Genomic DNA, 12,832 nt, shown 5'->3' with positions numbered 1-12,832 from the left:
ATTGCAGCGGAAGATATCAAGTCCTACTACCAGGCGACTCACATCCAGATCATAAAGGAGTGGTGGTCGGATACCCAGGGAGACTCCGTTTATGCTCTAGATAAGGTGGCAATGGGTGAGTCTCCGCTACACGCGTACTTATATGGGGAGGGAGAGGCTGGAAGGTGTTACTCTTCCCCCAGCAACAAAGTTTTGGACTTGTGGCGATTGAGACTCCAACAAATTAAATTGTGGGGCAGATTAACGGAGTAGACTTCACTCTGGTGTGGAGCCATGCTCTCCAAGTGGTAACATTAGAGGGGATCAGGAAGTGTGGACCTCATCAGAATCTTCACATTGGCAGATGTCATACAGGGCACAGACATGTAGTGCTACCAGATGCTTCAGACAGAGTTTCAGCTGCATCGTAGCCAGTTTCGTAGCCAGTTTCATAAGTTTATCAAGTTCAGCCATGCGTTGGGCCCTTATTTAAAAACCTTAACAGACCTTCCTGAATTTAATCCATTAGAAGGTAAATCACTTATTGGAGATTTGGTTGACTATAACATTTCTAAGATCTACCAGACCCTGATTTGTAACCAACCAGACACCTTTGAGGCATTGCAGGCAATATGGGAGGCTGACGTGGGTGAATTAGTCAATGAAGACTGGACTGAGGTGCTCGGTTACCCCAGGGGAGCAGCAATTGCAGCTAGACTTCAGCTCATTCAATTTAAAAACCTCCACAGGGCCAACCTGACAACACCGGCAATGGTGTATGGAGGGAGCGGCTGCCCAACATACCTCTGCAGAGGAGGGTACATTCTTACATACTGTGTGGAGCCGTTACGAGCTAGAGAGATTCTGGTGGGGTGATCACATGTCTGGCTCGGGTTCTGTCCTGGCAGCTCCCGTTTAACCCACGACTGGCCCTCCTCCATCTTATGGACAATGTAGGTGGGGATAAATATGGGATCGCTCCCATGTCCTTGGGACTGACACTCGCTAAACGCAACATAGGAAATGAGGGTAATCGTCTGCCCCTCCGTCATTTTCCATCTGGAAAAAGGGTATGGACCACTGAACGCAACTGAAAATTAGGATATACAAAGCCAGGGGCTGCCCCCAAAAACACCCCAAGCTATGGAAGAGGGAGGCGGAATATAGGGGAATAGAACTGGCACGAGTTCACCAAAACCGCTGACATCTGGATGATGAAATTTGGACATTTCATGGCCCAAAATATTTGTAATGTACTGCTATATAGACGATTACAGACATTGTAACTGAGATGTGTTTTATTTGTTTTCTGTACTATTCTTGTGGGGGATGGGGAGTAGGCTGGGAGAAACCGGTAGGACTGTTGGATTTTATTCCCAACCCCTTTTTTTTATTTTCTTCAATTATTTGCTTTATGAGACCCATCAGCCATTGCTGCACTATAAACATTTATTGCAATAAAATGTGTTTAAATACAAAAAATGCCAAGTATAAGCTCAGCAGACGAACCAACCACTACTGAGATACTTCACAAGAGAAGGACTACGAAAAGCAAGCAGTTGGAAAAATTAGCAACACTGAATAAAATGTATGCTATTTCCAGGTTGCTTGCTTGACCTGTGTGATCACTTCTGCAGGGCCGGCTCTAGGCATGTGCAAGCTGTGCACCTGCACAGGGCCACCAAACCCCAGGGGCCACCACGCCAATATATATCCTTAATATATGAATCCTCTGAAGATGGATACATATTTGCGTGGTGGCCCCTGGCAGGGATTTGGCGGCCTCTGGCTTTGTTCCACTTCTAAACTCCCTGACCCCCTCCCCTCTGTACTGGCCTGCGCGATCCGCCCCGCCCGGACCCCCTCTTCTGGGCCCCCTACCCAGGGCCACCATGAGCCTAGAGCCGGCCCTGACTTCTGCATGCCTAATTTACGTTCATGATACAGAAGAATTTAAAGAAACTAGGCTTAGCCTATAACAGGGATAGGCCTATGAATTCAGGGGTGTGTTGAAAGAGGGTCTGAAAAGGAAGGTTTCAAGGTTTTACATGAATTGAATGGATTTAGTTTACTTTCTTTACGCAGCGGGTCATTGTCAATCCAGAAAGGACCCAGGAGGTTTACGAACCTTCTTCCTTTTTTAAGTCTTTTGAGCTTGTGCAGAATGAGCAGTGATCATAAACTATATTTAGCTCCTCGTAGGCCAGCCAGGTGGAACAAACTTTTGAAGTCCTATACTTGTTATACTTCAAGTCTTTTGCGTGATGCACAATATCTTGAACTTGATCATTTGTTTTACAGGAAGTCAGTGAAGATATGTCACAGCCAGTGAGGTAGATTGAACTTTTCTGACAATAAAGTAAAGTCTTGCCACTTGATTTTGTATACTATGCAGGTTCTGTATTTGAGATTTTTGGAGGTCTCGCAGAAACTATTGCAGCAACATAATATTGATAGAATAAGCACTCATCAGGTCAATGAAGACGCAAAGCTTGAAGGATAAGGAAGATTCTTGTGAGCGTGGAAAGCTGAATTAGTTAAGTCTTGACCAACAAATGTATCTGTGGATAGAACTACACTTCTATGTCAAATAAGATTGCTAGACTTGTTTATATTGTCGGAAGGTAGGTGAAAGGAAGAGTTGAGTTTGAGGTAGGGCAGTTATGGAAAATGAGGATTTAACTTTGGTTCCCCACTGATGCACAGGATGGTTTTCATCATTCAGAAAAAATGGGCTTCAAGCAAACAGATATCGCTTAGATAAGATTTATTTCTATAGTCGAAAAAAGATGTGGACATGATAGCACATATTTGGAACTAAAGTTGGTAGGTTTTGATGAGTTGATCAATGGGTGCAAGAGCTGAGCAGAGGGTGCAAAACCGGAGATAATGGTGTAGGCAGAAGAACTCCATATCAGAAAGGTATGCAGACAAATTCTGAAGAGTCGAACCCTAATTGTTGTTTTGTGTTTGACAAGAATGTGCTCACATAAACGAAAGGAGTCCCTGGTATTAAAAATAAGCAATGGCAAAGCCAATAGGTCTTGAATTTGGGACTTAGCCTATGCCTTTTGGCGATGCTGTATAACACTAGCAATAGTATATGTAGAATGGCAAAAAGAAAACAAAATACACCACACCCTTTTATAGGCATGAACATGCATGGCACGTGTACAACATGTGTGATTAAGCATGCACACACCTATAAAATAACATGGGTGACATGAATCAGTAAAATCAAAAGTAAATAAAAGCAGTACAATGTTTATTACTTTAAGGATTGTGATAACAAATGGCAATGGAGGAGCGGTGAGGGAACAAAGGGGAGTTGGCAGATGAAGCAACGTGGAGTGAATGGGTAGGGAAAAAGAAGGGAAGGAAAAGCAGACCACAAGGGAGAGCAACACAGAGGAGCAATGAGAGAAGCAGATAAGAGAAAGCAACACAGAGCTTGGGGGGGGGGGGATAGATATTTGGAGGGGAACACGCAGACAAGGGAGAAAGCTGAAAAATACATGTACTCTTTTAGAGCGTTTAAGCAAAAAGAAAAATGTAATGCCCTAAAAGTGAACAGTGTAAAGATACAAGTCAGCCGAGCCTAAGAATGGTTAAGAGGCTCCATGGCAGAGACAAACAAGATGGAAAAGTAAGGCCATCTTATAAGAAGCAAGCAAATGAGTGACAAGAAGGCTAACCAAAGGGAATCAATGAGTAGGCTGTAAGCACACTATAAATTCCTGGTAAGCCTAAAATAGATCCTTCTTATCATACAACCTTTCTGCTTGTGAGCACAGGGATAAATACGTTTGTTTAATTTGGTATTAGGGAGGTAGACTGTTGGGACCTAGACTCTATTAGGCTTCCTACAAATAAAGCATGTGGATCTCAAAAAAACATTAGTTTCCTGAAAAATCACTCTTTCATGTCATTAGTTTCAGCATTACTGGCTTTTGCTTCTGTTTCTCATTGTATCACTGAAATGGTCATGAAATACACTTAAGTGGCTCAGTGCTAGGTTTGGATTAGATGATCCTGAATCACTGTCTGCCTACATAGAGTACAAATGGTAGAGTAATCAATATTCTCAAGATTAGATGATGGAAACGTTCCAATACTCATACTGTTTTAATAGGTTAAGTATACTCCTGTTAATATTTCAGTGCATGCTTTCTTCTTGATTCATAAGAAAATAACAGCTTGAGAATGACAGGACTTTAACTAAGCCTGTGTGCTTCAGCTCTTTATCCCGTGCTAAATTCAACTTTATCAAACAATTCATAACTAACCATAATCTTAGGCAATTAATTCTATGCAAATGTTTGGGAATCAAAATACTTTATCTTGAGAAGTGTGATACTGTAATGCACTTACAAAGTCCTTCCTCAGTTAGGTCCACATTTATAATGAAAAACATAAAGCCTTTGCCACCTTCCTTCTGTCCTCCAACAAGGGTATTTACCCAACCTAGAATATAAAAAACAAAAAAAATCGTATTACTTCAAATGTTTTTCAAGTAAGTTTCCGCTTTAATAAAGTGTTAAACCTTCAGAGATTACTTAATATGTAGAATTGGGAGAAACCTTTTTTTTAAAAATACTCAAACAAAACCAGATCAGTGTCTTGATAGGGGAAGAAGGAAGCCAGCTAAGCAGCTTTAGAGTCTTGGAGGCTTTCCTTGGAAAACCTGAGAAAAATCCAGGTATGGCTAAGCCTTAGTCACCACCTACTGTTACTATTCATCCTTAAATTGTCTAACTCCACCACACCAGAGCCCTCTTAAGACCAGCACCTTTCCCATTTCAAATAGGGGAGAGGATGTAGCCTTACGGCTAGAGCGGTCGACCTCGAAGCTGGGGAACCGGGTTTGAGTCTCGACAACAAAGCTCAATATCCTGAGATTACGGGCAAATCACATTATCTCCCCGTGCCCAACAAAAATTTGTGTATCCATCTGTAACGAAACTGGTGCTCGTGTAAAGCGCTCTGATTCCCGATATCTTTGAGTCTAGTTGGCGCTATAGAAAAAGCTTTTAAAAAAATTATTATACTACCTTCACTTCCACAACAATATCTCAACTTTGGTTGTCCATCAATTAAATAAATGCAGTTTTCTTAATCATCTGGGGAATTTTATTTGACTGCAATCTTTGTAACTTATTGAAGCATAGATTACGAAACAATTGTCTCGAGTCATAATTAAGGCGGGTTATTGGACACTGCAGGGTATTATACCCTACATTTTAAAGTACCATAATTCAATTGGTGGCATGCTGAGTTTCATCTATTGTTTGGCCAAAATAAATTTGCCCATCAGTACATTTTGAACTAATGAGCAAGTTATGTACTTTTTGTAATGCTCTTTCTTGTTAATACTCCATCTAATGGCAGAATCCTCGCCTTTGAAATATCTCCCAGGCGCCAGACTGGATCCAGAAAGCTTTCAGAGCAGTGCGCCAGTGTGCCAGCAGGTGTAACAGTGGAACTCTGAAGTTCCACCTCAGAACTGATAAGACTGAATCCCCATAGAAGCACCACAATTGTGTGCTGACAACGTTTCTTTCTTCACTGTGTCCACAACCTCAGATACTGGAGCCCAAAACACATCAGAGGTACCAGTGTACAGATCTCGGAGTTGGGACCCTTTTAGATGACGGGCCTCAGATATTCGGGCTGCTTTTCCGCGATTTTATCAACAGCTTTATACAGAAGAAATCACGGGAAAGGAAAAAGAAGTTCAGGATTATCTAGTGAAGCTTCCTGGGGGGAAACTAACCAGGGAAGAAGGAGAAGCATTGGAAATACCTATTATGACTGAAGAAGGTATGGGCGTTATCAGCACTCTAGTTAACGGGAAAGCTGCTGGTACCGATTCTATTCCAGGGGAATTCTATAAAAAACTGGCCCCCTGCTTGGTAGGACTTATGGTTGAGGTCTTTCTCAAGGCACAGTCCAGGCAGAGGGCACCCAAATCATGGGGATCAGCTAACATTGTGGTCTTTCCTAAAAAGGGAAATCGGCTAAAGAGCTGGGGTCTTATCGGCCTATAACGTTAATTAATAGTGATATAAAGGTTTATGCCAAGATTTCGGCAAATCGCATAGCCGCAATGATAAAGAAGCTGGTCTCACACACCCAACATGGATTTGTTCCTGGTAGGAGCACAATAGATCACATACAGAGGGTGATAGCTCTCTTTGATGCAGCAGGGATTAAGGGAGACCCTATCACGCTGATATTGCTAGATGCGGAGAAAGCCTTCGATAGGGTCTCCTGGCTATTTCTGTGGGCTACACTGGAAAGTAGAAGATTTGGCACAGGCTTCATCAAGGCAATTTCAATAATGTACAATAACCCGGTGGCTGGAATTGCTATTATGGGAGAATTTTCAGGTCCAGTGTTAATTAGCAGGGGGACACGTCAGGGGTGCCCTTGCTCCCCTATTTTATTTGCTTTGTATATTGACCCCTTCATTAGGAAATTAATAGATAACAACCAGATTTTAGCTACACACAGTAAGGGGGGGGGGGGGGGCACTAAAATCTTGACAAATGCCGATCTAGCTATTATGACCCCTAATCCACTTTATGCACTAGTTGAAATTGAAAAAGAGGCTAAGATTTTTGGGCATATATCAGGATATCGACTTAATTCTAATAAAACCCTGGTTGTGGCAGGTAAGGGACTTCTTGGACCCCCGGGTCGTTCAGAAGGCAACATATCTTGGGGTGGAAATAATGGCAGATATGTCTAAAATTGCTGAAACTGATTTGAAACCATTGCTTTTAAAATTTAAAACAGATTTTAACTGCATAGATAATCTCAAGCTAAGCCTGATATGGAGGTGCAATATCATTAAGATGGTGTTTTTGCCAAAAATGTTATATTTATTCAGGGCAATGCCATTGGCAATCAACGATACTTGGTTTAAAAATATGAATCAGTTGTTCACTAAATTTCTTTTGGCCAATTGTCGCCCTCGGAGAGCGCTAAAATTCCTGACAGGGACAGAGGCGGATGGGAGGTCCCTAATTTACATGTAGATCACTGGGCTGATATATTATTTAAAATGGGAAGTCTAATCAGGGTTGAACCTGATCAGGTACAAGAGGCAGCTCCTGCATCAATTTATGATTTATTATTGGGGTCACAGGCTAGGGGGTGTCTTGTTCAATATACTGATTTTAATTATTACAAAAGGGTGAAGTTCAAGACATTGATGTGTGCTTTTAAATTCTGGACTTAAGTTCGAAAAAAACTCGGGCTGGGTCGCATACATGCTTATACCCCTCTGTATGGTAATGTATCACTTCCTTGTATTTTTAAGGATGGTAATATGGATATGTGGCAAGACAAAGGTGTCAGGAGGGTTGGCGATATTATGGAAGCAGCTGGGGTGAGCTCTTTTGACAAGATTAAAGAAACTTTTGGGATCGATAACAGGCAGTTTTTTAAATATCTCCAGATCAGAAACTTTTTAGCGAGGAAACTGGGAGGCAGCAGTGGCTTCCCCAGGGTGACACTGATGGAGATGTTACTTAAGGGGGTTGGGACGCTGGGTGGGATTTATAAAAAACTAAATGAGAAGATGACTGATTATCTACCCAAACATTGCGATCGCTGGCAGGAGCGGTTACAGGTTGAACTAGGGGAAGTAGAGGCTTCACTTATTATGGCCCAAACCTCATGTTAAGCAGCTAATCTCCAATTGCAATGCGTTAAGATGTGGTTTAATCTGTATATAACACCGGAGAAGATTTCTAAATGGGGAGGAGGGGCGGTAACATTATGCCCACGCTGTAGCTATGCAGCAGCAGACATCGTTCATATGTTTGCTTCCTGCCCCGATCCGGATATAATTAAAAGGGAAGTTGGTATGATTCTTGAATCCCATCTGGGTCAACAAATTGAGATGACACCACAGCAGACTATACTAGGAGTGAGCAGCTCTCATTTACCATCCCCGGTCCAGATCTTTCTCTTCATAGCTGTGATAGTATTCAGGCTTTGTCTAGCTACTCACTGGCTTTATCCTACTCCACCTACGGGTCAGCAATGGCTGGCGGGGTACTTGGCAGTGTTTAAGCTTGAGACTGAAATATATACTAGGAGGGGGCAGAGAGCAAGAGCCAAGTGGATAGGTATCTCGGCCCCCCTGATTAGATCGTCCGAGGACAACCAAGATATTGGGGATAGGCGCTTAAGAATAACTTATAAGTAATATAATATATATGGCCCAAATGGCCCTAATGTTTTATGTTTGTAATATTCGCAAGATCTTGTAGCTACATTGAAAGTCAGTGGTTTTTGTCTGTTTTTTTTAGAGGGGGTTGCTCCTGCCAGTAGGAGCGTTTCTGGTGGGGGTTTTTTCTCTTCCTTCGATCTTTTCCTCAAGGACCAGCCAGGGTGGGGCGGGCGGAATAATCGCGGGGGGATCGGGGGGGGGGGTAGGGGGCGGGAGGGCAATGGGGTGGGAAGGGGATATTTGTCGGTATGCTTTTGTATGTCCTTTCATGCTGTATTTGCTGGGTGTTTAAAATAACGTGTATAAAAAAAAAAAAAAAATAAGTGGTTTAGTTTGACAAAATGGTTTTGTCCTCTCTATGTAATACAATAAGGCTCGTCTAACATCTAAAGTGTGTTGAGCCCATTCTGCCACTGAATCTGGTTGAGGAAAGAAAACGGGTAGCAACAGATTGATTGATGTGAAAGGCAGATACCACTTTGGGTAGGATCTTGGGGTTAGTGAGAAGAACCACTTAGTCTTTGTGTAGTTGGAAAAATGGTTCCTCTATGGTTAGTGCCTGAAGCTACCCCACTCTCCAGAGTGATGTAATAGCAATGAGTAAAGCAACTTTCCAAGTGAGAAATTGCAGTTCACATTTATGCAAAGGCTCGAAGGGTGGACCCATTAGTATGGTAAGGACAATGTTAAGATTCCACACTGGAACAAGTGGAAGTCTTGGTGGAATAACTCCTTTGAGTCCTTCCATAAAAGCCTTGATAACAGGTACTCTGAAAAGGGACAGATGCTGTCTATTTTGAAGGTATGCAGCTATTGCAGCGAGATGTAAGCGTATGGATGTGTAAGCCAATCGTCACCGCAGGGGTGAGAAACAGGGCCATAGCCGGTTCTTCCAGGCCCGGCACCAGAGGCAGGAGAGGACGAGACAGGTGTTTCTGATGTAAAGTCTCAAAAATGACTGACGTTTTCGGAGTGGGCACCGTCAGGGATATGCCCAACTTCGCCGCGCCCCGTAAAAGGACGTCATGGAACGCCACCAGGTCATCTATCGGGGACACTCTCGTGTCCGGTGACCCCGATAGGGTGGGAGAATAGTCCCTGGTCCCAGAGGACCTCGTTTGTGAGCGAGACTCGCGCCTCCTACGGCGGTGTCTCGACCTCGTGGATGATCTGCGTCGCGATCTCTCCTTCCTCCCAGAGCGAGAGCGAGACCTGCCTGCACGTGGCCGCTCCTTCGGTTTTCGTGGAGGGGTCTTCCTCGGTTCCTCACGGGGTTTCGTCGGTTCCTCACGGGGTTTCGGTTTTGGGGTCCCCTTAGGAGGAACAGGCAGGGACGGCAGGGAAGTGGACCTCGGAGGAGGAACCTTCGGCTGCGGGGTGGGCCCATGCGGAGGGACCGGAGGCGGAGGAGGGTCTCCTGAAGGCAGTGGCGGTTTGGGTGGAGGATCCTCCTTAGGAACAGGAGGAGGAGTTGGAGTCCTGGGCCGAGATGGTGTGTACACCTCTGAGTACACCGAACCCGGTGACCCTTTAGGCGAAGGGTGCGGAGAGCCAGTCCCATCAGCAGGTGACCGCTTCCTCTTGCGTCCTCCACTTGAAGCAGCGTGACTTCTGGGACTAGAATCCCTCTTGCGCCGTTTTGGAGAGGCTGACCGACTCCTAGACGCTGACCGCTGTCTGCTGGACGCAGAGTGACGCTTCTCCGGCGTCGAACGACGCTTCCTCGACTCCGGCGTCGATCGCCGTCTCCTCGGCGTCGACCCTCTTTTCCTCGGCGTCGACCGTCGACTCCTCAACGTCGACCTCCTCTTCCGCGACGTCGCACGCCGCCTTCTCGACGTCGAGCGTTCCGTCTTCGACAACGAAAGTCGCCGTCGTCTTGATGCTCTCGACGTCGAGGAGCCCCTCGACGTCGACCGGTGCCTTGACGTCGATCGACGGTGTCGCCTCGACGGCGATCGACGGTGTTGCCTCGTCGGCGAGCGCCGATGCTTGTCACTTTGCCTTCGGCGTCGGTAGGAAGACCTCGACGTCGACCAAGACGATGACGTCGACGGCGGCTTCGACGGCGGCTTCTCCTTCGACGTCGAGCCGTCACGCCGTCTCGACCCGGAGCCCCGGGGAGAAGGGGAGCACACCGCCGTCATCCCTCTCGACGTCGTCGTCGATGCAATCGACGTGGACGGAGACCGGGACCGTTTGCTGGACTTCCTGCCCCTGGGGAGCCCCCCAGGGGCCTCAGCAGAGGCAGAGGGAACCTTCCCAGCCTGCCCACACCCACCTGCAGCCTGCAGACACCTCTCCTCCAGGCCAGACAGCCTGATCTTCAATCTGTCCCTCAGAGTCCGAGCAGAAAGCTGCTGGCAGATGACACAATCCTCAGGGACATGATCTTCTGGGAGGCACACGATGCAGACATCATGGGGGTCACTCTTGGCCTTCTTCCTCTCACATGCTGGGCACTTATCAAAAAGGCCAGGCATTCTAGAGCCCTAAAACGCCTAAAACAGCACAAAAAAGGAGAAGAGAACACCAAGAAGTAAACTGCAACACTTTTAGAATTCAAAATTGCCAAAAAATTCCAATAAACCCTTGAAAAAGGGAGAGCTCAATGCCAGGGTCCTGTAAGCAGGAGCCGGAAAAAAGAACTGAAAGTAGAGGGACCTGCTATGCATTCTGGGATACTGAGAGAAGTTCTGGAAAGTTCTCTTAAAGGCACAGTATCCTATTTAAGCCACATAATGGCAGCCTATGGGGCTTGTCTGTCCCTACCTTCCTCTCTATCATTCCTAAGTCTTTGACTGGGGGAGGCAAGTTTCTCTATGGTAGAAACTAGCAGGCTGTGCTGTGTGTGGTGTTTTTTTGGTGGAATTTCTAGTTGAAGTACTGGACAGTGTAGCCTGTGGATATAGGCTGCATTATTTGTCTTTAAATTCTCTCTTAAGTGTCCTTGCAGTTTCTGCATTATTTTTGACAACTTAAGAGATTATTTTGGATTGCCGGGGTCCACGCACATGGGCGGGACTATTCACTAGATTATGACTATACACAGAGATCCCCTACTACAGAAGTAACAAATTATATTTTAAATGGAAGCATCTAATGGGTTGATATGGTTATTATTACAATATATAACAAACCACTTCCATTTAGCTGCGTAGCAAGCTCTTGTAGTAGGCCTTCTGGCCGCTTTAATGATGTTCTTACAGTCTGGTGGAAGGTTCAGAAAACCAAACTATGATTTCAGGTGCCAGAAAGGTTTAGTTCTATGGGATCTGGAGGTCTTATGTCTCCATGGTCTGTGTGAGGAGACTGGGTGTGAGATGTAGTTTTTGATGAGGAACTACTGAGAGCTCCAATAGGGTAGTGAACCAAGGTTGACGGGCCCATGAGGGAGCTACTAGAATCAGTGTGAGGGATATTTGTTTGAGCTTCCGAACCACTAGTGGAATGAGTGGGAGGGGCGGAAAAGCGTAGGCAAATATCCCTGACCAGTCCATCCATAGTGCATTGCCTTTGGACAATGGGTGTGGATACCTGGAGGCAAAGTTTGGGCATTTTGCGTTTTGGTGCAAGGCGAACAGATCGATCTGTGGAAAACCCCACATTTGAAAGAATGTGAGGAGAACTTGAGGGTGAAGGTCCCACTCGTGAATCCGTTGTCTGCCTGCTGAGAAAGCCTGTGATTTGATTCTTTACTCCTGGGAGGTGTTCTGCCAGGAGAGAAATATGTTGATGTATGGTCCACCTCCAAATGGCTTGTGCAAGGCGCGACAGTTGGAGTGTGTGTGTGTGTGTCCCGTTTCTGTATATAATACATGGCTGTCATGTTGTCGGTGCAGACCAGGACAGCTTTGCCTGCAAGGTGAGTCTGGAAGGCTTTGAGCGCTAGAAATACTGCTAGCAGCTCTAGACGATTTATAGGAAGTTTCTTTTGCTTTTGACTCCAAAAGCCTTGAATTGTGTGAGTTTGGAGATGAGCTCCCCAACCAGTGAGTGATGCGTCTGCTGTTAGCACTGTCTGTGGAACTGGCTTAATGAAGGGCCGCCCTTTGAATAGGTTTTGTGGATTCCATCACTGTAGAGAGCGCTTAGTGCGGCCCTCTACCAACAGTAAATCTGACAATTGACCTCGAGACGGATTTCAATGACGTGCTAAGCATTCTTTAAAGGGACACATTTGAAGTCTTGCATGGGGAACTATCATGATGCAAGATGCCATCATTCCCAGTAGCTGCATGTATACTCGAGCTTGTAGTGACTGGTTGGGCTGAAACTGAGATCAGAACCTGAATACTGCAGATTCTGGTTGCATTGGGACAGGCTAGAGCTTTTTGAGTATTGAGAGTGGCTCCCAAATAAGTTTGTGTGCCGGAGGGCTGGAGATGGGACTTCAACACATTCACTGTGAACCCCAGATTGTGAAGTAATTGCAGTGTTATTGGAGTGTGCTGGAGACACTTTGGGTAAGAGCTGGCTTTGATGGGCCAGTCGTCCAAGTATGGGAAGACATGAATATGCTGTCTTCGCAAGTGAGCAGCGACTTCGGCCAGGCAATTGATGAATACTCTGGGAGCAGTGGTGACTACGAATGGAAGCACTTTGAACTGG

The 12,832-nt window shown here is 45.4% G+C and overlaps 1 protein-coding gene across 2 annotated transcripts in view; it reads right to left on the bottom strand.

Annotated features, from left to right (window-relative positions):
- The window catches only part of IDE (insulin degrading enzyme), a 996,582-nt gene that overhangs the window by 720,453 nt on the left and 263,297 nt on the right, over window positions 1-12,832 (bottom strand). For both annotated transcript variants that reach the window (XM_086922493.1, XM_086922494.1), the window contains exon 7: window positions 4,351-4,443. In XM_086922493.1, coding sequence (XP_086778619.1) covers window positions 4,351-4,443 — 93 coding nt within the window. The remainder of the gene's footprint in view (window positions 1-4,350; window positions 4,444-12,832) is intronic.

The sequence above is a fragment of the Lissotriton vulgaris genome, chromosome 5 (assembly GCF_964263255.1).
Source record: "Lissotriton vulgaris chromosome 5, aLisVul1.2, whole genome shotgun sequence".
In the NCBI taxonomy this organism is placed as follows: domain Eukaryota; kingdom Metazoa; phylum Chordata; class Amphibia; order Caudata; family Salamandridae; genus Lissotriton; species Lissotriton vulgaris.
Note: the sequence above shows the minus strand (reverse complement) of the source record. Positions and strands in the feature narration are given on the sequence as shown.